The sequence below is a fragment of the Anomaloglossus baeobatrachus genome, chromosome 10, assembly GCF_048569485.1.
Source record: "Anomaloglossus baeobatrachus isolate aAnoBae1 chromosome 10, aAnoBae1.hap1, whole genome shotgun sequence".
Lineage (NCBI taxonomy): Eukaryota > Metazoa > Chordata > Amphibia > Anura > Aromobatidae > Anomaloglossus > Anomaloglossus baeobatrachus.
The window spans coordinates 168,342,450-168,360,868 of NC_134362.1; the positions used below are offsets into that span (position 1 = coordinate 168,342,450).

At 51.1% G+C, this 18,419-nt stretch overlaps 1 protein-coding gene across 2 annotated transcripts in view; it reads left to right on the plus strand.

Annotated features, from left to right (window-relative positions):
- Positions 1-668: 668 nt before the first annotated feature.
- The window catches only part of PHAF1 (phagophore assembly factor 1), an 81,561-nt gene continuing 63,810 nt past the window's right edge, over positions 669-18,419 (plus strand). For both annotated transcript variants that reach the window (XM_075326850.1, XM_075326851.1), the window contains exon 1: positions 669-732. In XM_075326850.1, the coding sequence (XP_075182965.1) occupies positions 669-732 (64 nt within the window). The remainder of the gene's footprint in view (positions 733-18,419) is intronic.

An 18,419-nucleotide genomic window follows, 5' to 3' on the forward strand; every position in this document is an offset into this window, starting at 1 on the left:
GATAGGTGGGAGAGATGGATGGATAGGAGAGATGGATGGATAGATAGGTGAATAGATAGGTGGTAGAGATAGGTGGGGGAGATGGGATAGATGGATAGATAGGTGGGAGAGATGGGATAGATGGATGGGTGAGATGTGATAGGTGGATGGATAGATAGGTCAAGATCTATGGTTGGATTTTCCATTGAGCCCAAAACGCTTGCTCTGTTCCAGTGGTATTGAATATTAGAGCAAAGTCTCTGCTGCAGGAAGGGCCGTTTGTTGTCCGATATTGATGGCTTATCCTATCCTAAAGGTCATAGGGCAGGCTCCACCATGGTTCCATTCATTCACTATGGGGCTTTCAAGCGCTGTTTTTGGAGGGCAGGCTTATAAAGGATGAGTAGGGCATGTGTTGACGTCCAGCCCACCGCAAGACTTTGCAATGGAGGACAAAGGTATCCTGTTAGAGTTGGAGGTTGGGGGATGTCTCTTAGTTTTTGGTTGTGTTTCTCTACTCTTTGGCTTCTTCTAAGGCTTTGGTCTGCAGAAAATGAGTGAAGATGGGTAACCCCCGACTTGTAGTGATCCCCAATCTAATCGGCCTTTTGTTCTTGTCCTTTGCAGGTTCAGACGTGGAAACATTCTGGATCTCAGCTGACCTCCAAGAATCTCCCTGCCCTGAGCCAATGCTGGATCTGGAGGTTGTGCCAGAGAGATCCCTGGGCAACCAGCAATGGGAATTTACCTTAGGTAGGAAATATACCGAATTCTGATTGCTCTTTCGTTTTCAGGTGAAGAATACAATATGTCATCCAGGATCTAACGATGGCTGGGTAACCTATGGTGGCCATACACTTTGGGTTGGGTTCAGATGACTGTATTTCAACGATACTACACAGACTGTAATCTCATGGACTGACCCAACCTAAATGCCACCGAAGCTGTTAGGCCCCTTTCACACTGCATTATGATCTCCGCAGTCTACTACATCTGGTGTCCACCTCCAGTAGGCATATACCCCCAAAAATAGTGCAGGACAGAGCACACAGTGACTCCGTCTGCACCATTATAGTCAATAGCCCCGTCGGTGCATACCTCCAAAGCCCGTTTTGCAAGGAGTTCGGACTGAAGCCACAATGGGACCTCTGAACGGGGAGGGGAACACAAAGGGGCCTTTAGTTCGGGGCAGGAGTCCCACCATAAGTCCACGCATGGCGTTCCATATGTGGACTGTTAAATATGGCCGTCTTAGCCCAGCTGAAAGGTCCATTTACGGAGCACGATTACTGTGAACTGAGAGTGCTCATTTCTAGAACAGCCTCGGTCATTTGAGGAACGAACAAAACACTCATCAGTTGGGTGAAATGATCATACGGATTGGCAAAAAATAACTTCATATTCAACAGCGCGTCATCCTGTGCTGCCGAGAATGATGGCAGCCTGTGCACACTGGAGGGATGAACAGCAGACTCCACTTTCACACACTGGAGGGAAAAAAAGGTATATTGACCCATACTGGCTGGGCATATGACAGAAACACACTTTTGGTATTTTGCATAAGGACCTACAGTAGGTGCATAAATTGTAAGCTTTCTTTTTCGCTCCTAATTGGGAGACCCAGACAATTGGGTGTATAGCTACTGCCTCCGGAGGCCGCACAAAGTACTACACTTAAAAGTGTAAGGCCCCTCCCCTTCTGGCTATACACCCCCCCGTGGGAGCACGGGTCCCTCAGTTTTTGCTTTGTGCGAAGGAGGTCAGACACGCACGCATAGCTCCACTGTTTAGTCAGCAGCAGCTGCTGACTATGTCGGATGGAAGAAAAGAGGGCCCATACAGGGCCCCCAGCATGCTCCCTTCTCACCCCACTTTCTGTCGGTGGTGCTTGTTAAGGTTGAGGTACCCATTGCGGGTACGGAGGCTGGAGCCCACATGCTGATTCCTTCCCCATCCCCATTAGGGCTCTGGGCGAAGTGGGATTTTACCGGTCTCCAGGCACTGAGACCGTGCTCCATCCGCAGCCCCTGGAGAAGCCGCTGGATATGGAGCTGAGTATCGTCAGGGACATGGCCCTGCTCCGTCAAGGTACTCTGTGTCCCCGTGCATACGCGCGCACACCGCAGCATTGCTGGGTGTGTTAGTGCGCCGGGGACAACAGCGCTGCTGCGCTTGTGCCATTTCCTCACTTCAGCTTAGCTGAGTGGGTAGACTCAGGGAGAACGGTCGCGCCGGCCACTGGGACTGCGACGCGGCTGGGACTTCCGCGCTGACCGTGCATATATCACGGCCGCGCTTATTACTACAGTCCCCGGCTTTTGCGGCCTAGTTCGTTCGTTCCCGCCTCCGCACCTGCCAGTCAGGAGGAGGGCGGGACGCTGTACAGAGCATCAGCGCTGAGGGCTGGAGTCTTTTTTACATACTCCAGCCCTCACACCAGGCACAGTAGGACGCAGTTTCCCGCACTTTGTTTGTGGCACGCCCACGGTCCGCCCCTCTTCACAGAACGCCGGCAGCCATTCCTGCCTGCACGCTGAGCTGCAGAGGGGAGACGGGGAGACCCAGACACGGGATTCTACGGCCTCATACCCGCTGTTCAGCGGGCGGTAAGCAGCCTCAAGGGCTCACCCCCACTTGTGCCGTTTGTATACTGAGTATTTTGTGTTTGCAAATACTTTGTACTGTACGGTCGCTGGTGATTCTCGGCTATACCCCCTCCTAGATTACAAGGAGACAACAGCATGTCGTCCGCAAAACGCAAGGGTGCCAAGGCACAGACATTATATGCTGCCTGTACCGCATGTGGGGCTGCTCTACCGGCAGGTTCCACTGACCCCCATTGTGTGCAGTGCTCGGCCCCTGTGCAACTTGCACAGCCGGGGCCTCTGCTGGACGTGACCCAGGGTGTACCACCTGTGAATGCTGTCCAGGTGACAGGAACGGAGTTTGCAGCTTTTGCTGACAGATTGTCTATGACCATGTCAAAGATTCTTGAAACATTGCAGTCTAGACCAGTAACTCAGACCATGGACACTGTGGCATCATTGCTCCCTGGTCCCCCTCAGCTGGAACACTTCCAAGCTCCGGGGGTGTCACATGCACCCCAGGGTGACGATTCTGACTCGGACGACAGTCCCAGACAACCTAAGCGGGCTCGTTATGAGGGGCCCTCAACTTCGTCTCACTGGTCAGGATCCCAGCGGGACGAATCTATGGGTGATGAGGCGGATGTAACTGATCAAGATTCTGATCCTGGGACCGCTCTCAATCTGGATACACCGGATGGTGACGCCATAGTGAATGATCTTATAGCGTCCATCAATAGGATGTTAGATATTTCTCCGCCAGCTCCTCCTGCGGAGGAGGCAGCTTCACAGCAGGAGAAATTCCATTTCAGATATCCCAAGCGTAAATTAAGCACTTTTCTGGACCACTCTGACTTTAGAGATGCAATCCAGAAACACCACGCTTATCCTGAGAAGCGGTTTTCTAAACGGCTTAAAGATACACGCTATCCTTTTCCCCCTGACGTGGTCAAGGGTTGGACCCAGTGTCCCAAGGTGGACCCTCCAATCTCCAGGCTTGCAGCTAGATCTTTAGTTGCAGTAGAAGATGGAGCGGCACTTAAAGATGCCACTGACAGGCAGATGGAGCTCTGGCTGAAATCCATCTATGAAGCTATTGGAGCGTCGTTGGCGCCAGCTTTCGCAGCCGTATGGGCACTCCAAGCTATTTCAGCTGGGCTTATACAAGTCGACTCGGTCACACGTACATCTGCCCCGCAGGTGGCACCATTGACCTCTCAAATGTCTGCATTCGCGTCTTACGCGATTAATGCTGTCCTGGACTCTACGAGCCGTACGGCGGTGGCGTCAGCCAACTCCGTGGTTTTGCGCAGAGCCCTGTGGTTGAGAGAATGGAAGGCAGATTCTGCTTCCAAGAAGTGCTTAACCAGTTTGCCTTTTTCTCGTGACCGATTGTTTGGGGAGCGTTTGGATGAAATCATTAAACACTCCAAGGGTAAGGACTCATCCTTACCTCAACACAGACAAAACAAGCCCCAACAAAGGAGGGGTCAGTCTGGTTTTCGGTCCTTTCGAGGCTCAGGCAGGTCCCAATTCTCCTCGTCCAAAAGGACTCAAAAGGATCAGAGAGGCTCAGATTCTTGGCGGACTCAGTCACGCCCAAAAAAGACAGCAGGAAGAACCGTTACCAAGACGGCTTCCTCATGACTTTCAGCCTCCTCTCTCCGCATCCTCGGTCGGTGGCAGGCTCTCCCGCTTTGGCGACATTTGGCTGTCACAGGTCAAAGACCGTTGGGTGAGGGACATTCTGTCTCACGGGTACAGGATAGAGTTCAGCTCTCGTCCTCCAACTCGTTTCTTCAGAACTTCCCCACCGCCCGACCGAGCCGATGCTCTGCTGCAGGCGGTGGCCGCTCTAAAGGCGGAAGGAGTGGTGACTTCCGTTCCTCTTCAGGAACAAGGTCACGGTTTTTACTCCAATCTGTTTGTGGTGCCAAAGAAGGACGGGTCCTTTCGGCCCGTCCTGGATCTAAAGTTGCTCAACAAACACGTAAAAACCAGGAGGTTCCGGATGGAATCTCTACGCTCCGTCATAGCCTCAATGTCTCAAGGAGATTTCTTAGCATCAATAGACATCAAAGATGCTTATCTTCACGTGCCGATTGCGCCAGAGCATCAGCGTTTTCTACGCTTCGTTATAGAAAGCGAGCACCTGCAGTTCGTAGCGTTACCTTTCGGGCTGGCAACAGCCCCTCGGGTCTTCACCAAGGTCATGGCAGCAGTAGTAGCTGTCCTGCACTCGCAGGGTCACTCCGTGATCCCGTATTTGGACGATCTACTTATAAAGGCACCCTCTCAAGAGGCATGCCAACACAGTCTGAACGTGGCACTGAAGACTCTCCAGAGTTTCGGGTGGATTATCAACTTTTCAAAGTCAAATCTAACCCCGACCCAATCACTAACATATCTTGGCATGGAGTTTCATACTCTCTCAGCGATAGTGAAGCTTCCACTGGACAAGCAGTGCTCTCTGCAGACAGGGGTGCAATCTCTCCTGCAGAACCAGTCCCACTCCTTGAGGCGCCTCATGCATTTCCTAGGGAAGATGGTGGCAGCAATGGAAGCAGTCCCTTTCGCGCAGTTTCATCTGCGCCCTCTACAATGGGACATTCTCCGCCAATGGGACGGGAAGTCGACGTCCCTCGACAGGGATGTCTCCCTCTCTCAGGCAGCCAAGGACTCTCTCCGATGGTGGCTTCTTCCCACCTCATTGTCAAAAGGAAAGTCGTTCCTACCCCCATCCTGGGCGGTGGTCACGACAGATGCGAGCCTATCAGGGTGGGGAGCAGTGTTTCTTCACCACAGGGCTCAGGGTACGTGGACTCAGAGAGAGTCCACCCTTCAGATCAATGTTCTGGAAATCAGAGCAGTCTATCTTGCTCTGCGAGCCTTCCAACAGTGGCTGGAGGGCAAGCAGATCCGGATTCAGTCGGACAATTCCACAGCGGTGGCGTACATCAACCACCAAGGGGGAACACGCAGTCGACGAGCCTTTCAAGAAGTCCGGCGGATTCTGACGTGGGTGGAAAACACAGCATCCACCATATCCGCAGTTCACATCCCAGGCGTGGAAAACTGGGAAGCAGACTTTCTCAGTCGCCAGGGCATGGACGCAGGGGAATGGTCCCTTCACCCGGACGTGTTTCAGGAGATCTGTCGCCGCTGGGGGATGCCGGACGTCGACCTGATGGCGTCACGGCACAACAACAAGGTCCCGGTTTTCATGGCACGGTCTCACGATCACCGAGCTCTGGCGGCAGACGCCTTAGTTCAGGATTGGTCGCAGTTCCGACTACCTTATGTGTTCCCACCTCTGGCATTGTTGCCCAGAGTGCTCCGCAAAATCAGGTCCGACTGCCGTTGCGCCATTCTCGTCGCTCCAGACTGGCCAAGGAGGTCGTGGTACCCGGATCTGTGGCATCTCACGGTAGGACAACCGTGGGCGCTACCAGGCCGTCCAGACTTGCTGTCTCAAGGGCCGTTTTTCCATCTGAATTCTGCGGCCCTGAACCTGACTGTGTGGCCATTGAGTCCTGGATCCTAGGGACCTCAGGTTTATCTCATGATGTTGTTGCCACCATGAGACAGGCTAGAAAACCATCCTCCGCCAAGATCTACCACAGAACGTGGAAGATATTCTTATCTTGGTGCTCTGCTCAGGGAGTTTCTCCCTGGCCATTTGCATTGCCTATTTTTCTTTCCTTCCTGCAGTCTGGGTTGGGAAAAGGTTTGTCGCTTAGCTCCCTTAAAGGACAAGTCTCTGCGCTATCCGTATTCTTTCAGAAGCGCCTGGCGCGACTTCCTAAGGTACGCACGTTCCTGCAAGGGGTTTGTCATATCGTTCCCCCTTACAAGCGGCCATTGGAACCCTGGGATCTGAACAAGGTTCTAATTGCTCTCCAGAAGCCACCTTTCGAGCCTATGAAGGAGATTTCCTTTTCTCGGCTTTCACAGAAAGTGGCTTTTCTGGTGGCGGTCACGTCTCTTCGGAGAGTGTCAGAGCTGGCGGCGTTATCTTGCAAATCTCCCTTCCTGGTGTTTCACCAAGACAAGGTAGTACTGCGTCCAATTCCAGAGTTTCTTCCCAAGGTGGTGTGACGGGGGTGTACAACAGAGCAAAGGATGGACGAGGCCGAGGGACGATCCAACAGGTTTATTAACAGGAATGCAAGAACAGCACACGATAAGTCCACGTAAAACAGATTCGGGGGCCCTTCCCGACAATCCTCGGACCGGATTACAAAGCAATCGTCCTTACAGTAGTCCAAAGAGTTCCACACAATCCCACGGGCCGCCACACAGGCCTAGCTCCGTCCGTGTCCACAGCCACACAGGCTGGAGCTCCTGCTCCCTTCAAGTTTCAGCTCACTCTGCCTGAATCTCCCAGGTAAGCAGAGTTTACACTAGTTGGACTCTAGGCCCACCTCCCCCTACTCCCAGGGATGGAAGTGCCTCAAGAGGATATAACCTTGCATTTTAGGGGGGTGATTACCTACAACAATAGAAATGTACACAGAAGTAGTTCAAATAAGACAATGAACCCAGCTTGAAATAGGAATCTGTACAGCATATACAGTGAGAGGGTAAATTACATCTTCACAATCCCTCCCCCTCCCAACTTGTGTACGTACTAGGGACCTCTACAGGTCACTGGTTAAGTACACACAGGCAGAGCGTTACTTACATGTGGCTTCATGCAGCCACGAATTGGCATCGTAGCTCTCCCACATCATTGCCCAGGAGAACAGCTGCAGGCAGACCACCCATCACCCCAACCACACATCGCCTGACCCCAAAACCAAAGCTCAGATCCACAGTGGCTGTGGGAATAGTCCTCCATTGTCCACCAGCCAGTTCAATGACAATCCCAGGTCCTCTATGGATTGCCTCAGGCCGAACCACTCGGGGATCAGCCAGTGTGAGGAAAGCACCCGAGTCACAAAATCCAACAAGTCTCTGTCCATCCAGCACAACCTCCTGCAAGTGCTTACCTCGATGAGCAGAAGTCGTCATAACTGCAGGTCGCACCCCGTAAACTCCTGGTGGTGCAACATGGGCTGAGTCACTAGGCCAGTCCTCACATAGCGGTGCCACATCTTCCTCCATGGCGCTGGGCTGTAAATAATTAACAATCCGATTGGGCGCAGGATCAGTCCTCATTTGAACAGCTGGGCAGGAGACTTGCCGATGCCCTGGCTGTCCACATTGATAGCATCTGAGCTGGGTCTCCCTCCATCCAAGGCGTCCTCTTGGGTAAGGGGTAGGGGAACTTGGAGGCCGGCTCCCACCTGAAGGTGCTGTAGGGGTTTGAGGATGATTCCTCCATGGCCTGGCTGGGCATGAGGCCTGCAAATGCCCGGGATGCCTACAAACATAACACCTGCGCTCTGTTACTTCCTCTCCCCGGCGTATTCCAGAAAGTGCAGTAGAAGCAACTGGAGGCACATTAACACGGGTATCAACATGTGGTGGCTTAGAGGAACGGGGAACAATGGGGACAGAATAACTGGGGGCATCCGGTGTTGTGGAGCTGTTAGGCGTCTCTCCATCCTCCAACAGAACCCTCCACTGAGGCTTGATGGTGAGCACCTCATCAGCTAGAGCAGCAGCTTCCTCCACTGTCGCTGGTTTTCTCTCACGCACCCATTCCCGGATCTCAGCGGGGCACTTGAAGTAAAACTGCTCTTTTAGGAGGACCTGGAGGACGGTCTCCAAGGTTAAGGCCTCCTCTGCCTCCAACCAACGATGCCACAGATGTTTGAGTTTGTGGGCATACATCTTGAAGGACACTTCCTCATCACATGCTAGAGTACGGAACTGAGTCCTGTAAGTGTCTGGCGTTACAGCATAATGTTCTAGAATAGTCTGTTTAATATCCGCATACTCACAGTTCCACCGATGGTCTATAGCTCTATAGGCTGCAGCAGCTCCACCCTCTAAGAGCCCAACCAGATGCCGGACGCGCTCCCTTTCTGGGACTTCCATTAATCGACACTGATGCTCAAAGTCCTGGAAGAAGCCCTCAATGTCACCAGCAGCCTCATTAAACTGCTTGAAGTCTTTGCGGGACACTCTGGGAAGTTCCCTCATGATGGGTGCTGGGGTTACAGTCTGTCTGGAACCTCTCGCGGCTTCCACAGCGAGCTGCTTATCCAGCAATGCCATCTCCTCCATCCTGCGCTCCTTCTCTTCAGCTCCACGCATGGCCTCCCTCTTATCTTCTATGGTGGCCTCATCGCCAAGCAGTGCCATCTTTTCCTTGTACCACACAACCCATTGACTTTTTTGGGTATTCACCTCCGGCTCCCGTCTTTGCTCCCCTTGCTGTGGAAATTGTTCCTCGGTGCCATCTTGCAGGCAAGCGTGTTCCAATGCCTCAATTAGTTGCTCCTTAGAGAGTCCTTTGTAGCCGACACCTAATTCACGGGCCTTTGTTTGTAGACTCGCCACAGTCCAGTTCCTGTATCCTGAGGTTCTGGTTTCAGACGTCGATTGGCTGTTGTCCTCCATTTCTTCTGCTCTGATCCCGCTGCTGCCAACCAGTTTGTGACGGGGGTGTACAACAGAGCAAAGGATGGACGAGGCCGAGGGACGATCCAACAGGTTTATTAACAGGAATGCAAGAACAGCACACGATAAGTCCACGTAAAACAGATTCGGGGGCCCTTCCCGACAATCCTCGGACCGGATTACAAAGCAATCGTCCTTACAGTAGTCCAAAGAGTTCCACACAATCCCACGGGCCGCCACACAGGCCTAGCTCCGTCCGTGTCCACAGCCACACAGGCTGGAGCTCCTGCTCCCTTCAAGTTTCAGCTCACTCTGCCTGAATCTCCCAGGTAAGCAGAGTTTACACTAGTTGGACTCTAGGCCCACCTCCCCCTACTCCCAGGGATGGAAGTGCCTCAAGAGGATATAACCTTGCATTTTAGGGGGGTGATTACCTACAACAATAGAAATGTACACAGAAGTAGTTCAAATAAGACAATGAACCCAGCTTGAAATAGGAATCTGTACAGCATATACAGTGAGAGGGTAAATTACATCTTCACAGGTGGTATCTTCCTTTCATCTCAATCAGGATATCACTTTACCATCTTTGTGTCCGCACCCAGTTCACCAATTTGAAAAGGGTTTGCATCTGTTGGACCTGGTGAGAGCACTCAGGATCTACATTTCCCGCACGGCGCCTCTGCGCCGTTCGGATGCACTCTTTATCCTGGTCGCTGGTCAGCATAAAGGGTCGCAAGCTTCCAAATCCACCCTTGCGCGGTGGATCAAGGAACCAATTCTTCACGCCTACCGTTCTGCTGGGCTTCCGACTCCTTCTGGACTGAAGGCCCATTCTACCAGAGCCGTGGGTGCGTCCTGGGCATTACGGCATCAGGCTACGGCTCAGCAGGTGTGCCAGGCGGCTACCTGGTCGAGTCTGCACACTTTTACCAAGCATTATCAGGTGCATACCTACGCTTCGGCGGATGCCAGCCTAGGTAGACAAGTCCTGCAGGCGGCGGTGGCCCACCTGTAAGAAAGGGCTGCCGGACAGCCCGATCACGAGGTATTCTTTTACCCACCCAGGGACTGCTTTTGGACGTCCCAATTGTCTGGGTCTCCCAATTAGGAGCGAAAAAGAAGGGAATTTTGTTTACTTACCGTAAATTCCTTTTCTTCTAGCTCCAATTGGGAGACCCAGCACCCGCCCTGTTTTTTCTTAGGGTATTTGTTTTTCGGGTGCACATGTTGTTCATGTTGATAAGTTACGTTCTCCGATATTGTTTATCGGATTGAATTTGTTTTTGAAACAGTTATTGGCTTTCCTCCTTCTTGCTTTTGCACTAAAACTGAGGGACCCGTGCTCCCACGGGGGGGTGTATAGCCAGAAGGGGAGGGGCCTTACACTTTTAAGTGTAGTACTTTGTGCGGCCTCCGGAGGCAGTAGCTATACACCCAATTTTCTAGGTCTCCCAATTAGAGCTAGAAGAAAAGGAATTTACGGTAAGTAAACAAAATTCCCTTCTTCTTGGAGCGTGTACAGTATATCGCAAGTGAGTACACCCCTCACATTTTTGTAGCTTTTATATATTTTCATGGATAACACTGAAGATCTGACCCTGTGATACAATGTACAGTGTCAGTGTGCAGCTTGTATAACAGTGTAAATTTGGTGCCCTGTAAATAATTCAGCACAGCCGTTAATGTCTGAACCGCTGGCAACAAAAGTGAGTACACTCCTAAGTGAAAATGGCCAAATTGTGACCAATATGTCAATATTTTGTGTGGCCACCATTATTTTCAAGCACTGCCTTACCTCTCTTGGGCATGGAGGTGACAACATCACGCAGTTGGTGGATGTTAGAGACCTTATGCTCCTCCACTTTATGTTTGAGGAGGCTCCACAGATGCTCAATGAGGTTTAGGTCTGGAGACACTTGGCCAGTCCAGCACCTTTGCCCTCAGTCTCTTTAGCTAGGCAGTTGACATCTTGGAGGTGTTTGGAGTCGTTTGTAATGTTGGAATTTGAAGGGAAGGGATCATGTTCTGCATGTTGGCATTCATGATTCTCTCTTTTAAATGCAGCCTCAAACTATGACTCTCCCCCACCATGCCTGACTGTAGGCAGGACACACTTGTCTTTGTGCTCCTCACATGGTTGCCTCCACACACGCTTGACACCATCTGAACCAAATAAGTTTATCTTGGTCTCATCAGACCACAGGGCATGGTCCCAGTAATTTATAACCTTAACCTGCTTATCTTCAGCAAACTGTTTGCTGCTTTCTTGTGTGATCTTTAGAAGAGGCTTCCTTCTGGGACAACATGCAGAGCTGTGTGGTGTATGGTCTGAGCACTGACCACCCCTATAACCTCTGCAGCCTCTGGATATGACACTGAGCATGTGCTCTCAACTACTTTGGTCGGCCATGGTGAGGCCTGTTCTGAGTGATTCCTGTCTTGTTATACTGCTGTATGGTGTTGGCCACCGCACTGCAGCTCAGTGTCAGGGTGATGGCAATCTTCTTATTCGCTTTCGTGACATATATATTTAGTGTAAGTGTATTAGTTGTTCATTCAATTGTGTTCCTGCGTTGAGCCCTGCCCCATGTAACCTGCTGTACTCCATATTGCTAAACAACATGAAGTGCCTGCAGATAACAGCGAGGAAAGCAAGAAGACATTATCTGTGCAAAGCTTAGCTGATGAGCCATGAATGCGTGACGTACGGGGAATGTGGGTTATGTATTATTACATGAGCTACATCCTGATCCTGTTTGTGTGCAGGTTTTTTCTTTTGGCACACGTGTCTCCTGCCATCACCTGATATAAGGGCACTGACCTCGTATTTCCTCTGCAATTGCGACACAAAGAAAATCCTGAGTCATTTTGGGAGCAGTCACCTTCCCATTAACCACTTTACCATTGTAAGGAGAGGCTCCAGCGCCCAATACATCCATAGTTTCTAAACCTACCATAAGGCTATGTGCGCACAGTGCGTTTTTCGCGGCGTTTTTGCGCGTTTTTCGGGTGCGTTTTTGGCCTCAAAACTGCAGGACTTTGCTTCCCCAGCAAAGTCTATGAGTTTTCATTTTTGTTGTCCGCACACATCTGTTTTGGACATGTCAGTTCTTTCCTGCGTTTTTCTGCGTTTTCCCCCCATGCAATGCATTGGAAAAACGCAGCAAAACGCAGAGATCAAAAACGCAGCAAAACTCAGCCAAAAACGCACCAAAGCACGGCAAAAACGCATGCGTTTTTTCGACGCAGGTGCGTTTTTGTGCGTGTTTAGCGGCCAAAAACGCACAAAAACGCAGCGTCAAAAAGACGCAGTGTGCAAACCTAGCCTTAGAGGACACTGAGTGCAGGCCTCTTATCTGTCCTTGGACCTCGCTAAGCTCTGGACCCTCCAAAGCCCCCACTATACACATTAAGGTACCTTCACACTTAGCGATGCAGCAGCGATCCGACCAGCGATCTGACCTGGTCAGGATCGCTGCTGCATCGCTACATGGTCGCTGGTGAGCTGTCAAACAGGCAGATCTCACCAGCGACCAGTGAACAGCCCCCAGCCAGCAGCGACGTGCAAGCGACACTGCGCTTGCACGGAGCCGGCGTCTGGAAGCTGCGGAGACTGGTAACTAAGTGTGAGCAGGGAGCAGGGAGCCGCGCACACTGAGCGCTGGCTCCTTGCTCTCCTAGCTGCTGTACACATCGGGTTAATTAACCCGATGTGTACAGCAGCTACATGTGCAGAGAGCCGGAGCCGGCAGCACAGGCAGCGTGAGAGCTGCAGAGGCTGGTAACTAAGGTAAATATCGGGTAACCACCTTGGTTACCCGATGTTTATCTTGGTTACAGCTTACCTCAGCTGCCAGACGCCGGCTCCTGCTCCCTGCTCGCTTCATTTGTCGCTCTCTCGCTGTCACACACAGCGATCTGTGTGTCACAGTGGGAGAGCGGCTTTGAAGAAAACGAACCAGGGCTGTGTGTAACGAGCAGCGATCTCGCAGCAGGGGCCAGATCCCTGCTCAGTGTCACACACAGCGAGATCGCTAATGAGGTCACTGCTGCGTCACAAAAAGCGTGACTCAGCAGCGATCTCGGCAGCGAGCTCGCTGTGTGTGAAGCACCCCTTACTAACGTCCTAAGATATCGTAGACAAACTGAGGAGGGGAGATAAGGATCCAACATGTCGGAGGTCAGATTGTTGATGATTTGTTTTCTGAGAAGGGCCTTTCCATGGACTCTTCCATGTATCCCCATATCCTGCAGCTTGCCACCCCATCACTCACACGTTCCTCCCATTTAAACCCTCAAAACCCAGCTCGCCAATCAATATAAGGACAAACAGCGTTGTCCCCCACCTGCTGCATATAATAATAATGCATCTTCCCTCTGTGTCCCCAGTAGGGTCCTGTTTATTGCATCTGTTTTACCATTTTATTTTTTGCATTTAAACCATTCAACATTTTATATGTACACAGCCCTGGAATAAATCACTGTGATCTTGCCTCTAAATAAAGCGTCTGTGGCGCTTATTTTTCTGGATATATATATATATATTTTTTTAATTGAACTATATATAACATATATTATTAAAAAAATTATGTTGTGTGTGTGTGTATATTGTATGTCTGTATTTTCTTTAATGTATGAATATATGTATAATTTTTTTATTGAGTATTTGACAGATATCAATCTTACTCTGAATACATTTTTTGATTGATTTTTATATATATCTATATATATAATTGCCTTATTCTGTCTGTCTGTCTGTCTATCTGTCTGTCTGTCTGTCTGTCATGCTCCAAAATTGTGTCCTTACGGTGACACAAAGCTGATTGGCCGCTGGGCTCGCAATGGCCCCGCCCCCCCACGGATTGGCCGCTCGCCTCGGCTCCTCCCCCCCGCACGGATTGGCCGCTCGCCTCGGGTCCGCCCCCCCCGCACGGATTGGCCTCCACTCACTCTGACTCACACGCACACTCACACTCAGACTCACATGCACACTCACACTCAGACTCACACTCAGACTCATCTATATATATAATTGCCTTATTCTGTCTGTCTGTCTGTCTATCTGTCTGTCTGTCTGTCTGTCATGCTCCAAAATTGTGTCCTTACGGTGACACAAAGCTGATTGGCCGCTGGGCTCGCAATGGCCCCGCCCCCCCACGGATTGGCCGCTCGCCTCGGCTCCTCCCCCCCGCACGGATTGGCCGCTCGCCTCGGGTCCGCCCCCCCCGCACGGATTGGCCTCCACTCACTCTGACTCACACGCACACTCACACTCAGACTCACATGCACACTCACACTCAGACTCACACTCAGACTCACATGCACACTCACAATCAGACTCACACTCACACGCACACTCACACGCACACTCACATGCACACTCACATGCACACTCACACGCACACTCACACAGACTCACACGCACACTCACAGACTCACACGCACACTCAGACTCACACTCACACACACTCAGACTCAGACTCACACTCACACTCAGACTCAGACTCACACTCACACTCAGACTCACACTCAGACTCACACTCAGACTCACTCACACTCAGACTCACACTCACATGCACACTCACACTCAGACTCACACTCAGACTGACACGCACACTCAGACTCACACTCACACTCAGACTCACACTCAGACTCACACGCACACTCAGACTCACACTCAGACTCACACTCAGACTCACACTCAGACTCACACTCAGACTCACATGCACACTCACACTCAGACTCACACGCAGACTCAGACTCAGACTCACACTCAGACTCACACACACTCACACTGACACTCAGACTCACACGCACACTCACTCACACTCACTCACACTCAGACTCAGACTCAGACTCACACGCAGACTCAGACTCAGACTCACACTCAGACTCACACACACTCACACTCACACTCAGACTCACACTCACACTCACATGCACACTCACACTCAGACTCACACTCAGACTCACACTCAGACTCACACGCACACTCACTCACACTCACTCACACTCACACTCAGACTCACACTCACATGCACACTCACACTCAGACTCACACTCACACTCACTCACATGCACACTCACACTCAGACTCACACTCACATGCACACTCACACTCAGACTCACCCTCAGACTCACACTCACATGCACACTCAGACTCACACTCACACTCACATGCACACTCACACTCAGACTCACACTCACATGCACACTCACACTCAGACTCACACTCACATGCACACACACTCAGACTCACACTCACATGCACACTCACACTCAGACTCACACTCACATGCACACTCACACTCAGACTCACACTCACATGCACACTCACACTCAGACTCACACTCAGACTCACACTCACATGCACACTCACACTCAGACTCACACTCACATGCACACTCACACTCAGACTCACACTCACATGCACACTCACACTCAGACTCACACTCACATGCACACTCACACTCAGACTCACACTCACATGCACACTCACACTCACACAGACTCACACGCACACTCACAGACTCACACGCACACTCAGACTCACACTCACACACACTCAGACTCACACTCACACTCAGACTCACACTCACATGCACACTCACACTCAGACTCACACTCAGACTGACACGCACACTCAGACTCACACTCAGACTCACACTCAGACTCACACGCACACTCAGACTCACACTCAGACTCACACTCAGACTCACACTCAGACTCACATGCACACTCACACTCAGACTCACACGCAGACTCAGACTCAGACTCACACTCAGACTCACACACACTCACACTCACACTCAGACTCACACGCACACTCACTCACACTCACTCACACTCACACCCAGACTCAGACTCACACTCAGACTCACACGCAGACTCAGACTCACACTCAGACTCACACACACTCACACTCAGACTCAGACTCACACTCACATGCACACTCACACTCAGACTCACACTCAGACTCACACTCAGACTCACACGCACACTCACTCACACTCACTCAGACTCAGACTCACACTCACATGCACACTCACACTCAGACTCACACGCAGACTCAGACTCACACACACTCACACTCAGACTCACACGCACACTCACTCACACTCACTCACACTCAGACTCAGACTCACACTCAGACTCACACTCACTCACATGCACACTCACACTCAGACTCACACTCACATGCACACTCACACTCAGACTCACCCTCAGACTCACACTCACATGCACACTCAGACTCACACTCACACTCACATGCACACTCACACTCAGACTCACACTCACATGCACACTCACACTCAGACTCACACTCACATGCACACTCACACTCAGACTCACACTCACATGCACACTCACACTCAGACTCACACTCACATGCACACTCACACTCAGACTCACACTCACATGCACACTCACACTCAGACTCACCCTCAGACTCACACTCACATGCACACTCAGACTCACACTCACATGCACACTCACACTCACATGCACACTCACACTCACATGCACACTCACACTCAGACTCACACTCACATGCACACTCACACTCAGACTCACACTCACATGCACACTCACACTCAGACTCACACTCACACTCACATGCACACTCACACTCAGACTCACACTCACATGCACACTCACACTCAGACTCACACTCAGACTCACACTCACATGCACACTCACACTCAGACTCACACTCACATGCACACTCACACTCAGACTCACACTCAGACTCACACTCACATGCACACTCACACTCAGACTCACACTCACATGCACACTCAGACTCACACTCACATGCACACTCACACTCAGACTCACACTCACATGCACACTCACACTCAGACTCACACTCACATGCACACTCACACTCAGACTCACACTCACATGCACACTCACACTCAGACTCACACTCAGACTCACACTCACATGCACACTCACACTCAGACTCACACTCACATGCACACTCACACTCAGACTCACACTCAGACTCACACTCACACTCAGACTCACACTCAGACTCACACTCACATGCACACTCACACTCAGACTCACACTCACATGCACACTCACACTCAGACTCACACTCACATGCACACTCACACTCAGACTCACACTCACATGCACACTCACACTCAGACTCACCCTCAGACTCACACTCACATGCACACTCAGACTCACACTCACATGCACACTCACACTCACATGCACACTCACACTCAGACTCACACTCACATGCACACTCACACTCACACTCAGACTCACACTCACATGCACACTCACACTCAGACTCACACTCACATGCATACTCACACTCAGACTCACACTCACACTCACATGCACACTCACACTCAGACTCACACTCACATGCACACTCACACTCAGACTCACACTCACATGCACACTCACACTCAGACTCACACTCAGATGCACACTCACACTCAGACTCACACTCACATGCACACTCACACTCAGACTCACACTCACATGCACACTCACACTCAGACTCACACTCACATGCACACTCACACTCAGACTCACACTCACACTCAGACTCACACTCAGACTCACACTCACATGCACACTCACACTCAGACTCACACTCAGACTCACATGCACACTCACACTCAGACTCACACTCACATGCACACTCACACTCAGACTCACACTCAGACTCACACTCACATGCACACTCACACTCAGACTCACACTCACATGCACACTCACACTCAGACTCACACTCACATGCACACTCACACTCAGACTCACACTCACATGCACACTCACACTCAGACTCACCCTCAGACTCACACTCACATGCACACTCAGACTCACACTCACATGCACACTCACACTCACATGCACACTCACACTCAGACTCACACTCACATGCACACTCACACTCACACTCAGACTCACACTCACATGCACACTCACACTCAGACTCACACTCACATGCACACTCACACTCAGACTCACACTCACATGCACACTCACACTCAGACTCACACTCACATGCACACTCACACTCAGACTCACACTCACATGCACACTCACACTCAGACTCACACTCACATGCACACTCAGACTCACACTCACATGCACACTCACACTCAGACTCACACTCACATGCACACTCACACTCAGACTCACACTCACATGCACACTCACACTCAGACTCACACTCACATGCACACTCACACTCACATGCAAACTCACACTCACATGCACACTCACACGCACACTCACACTCAGACTCACACGCACACTCACACTCACACTCAGACTCACACTCACATGCACACTCACACTCAGACTCACACT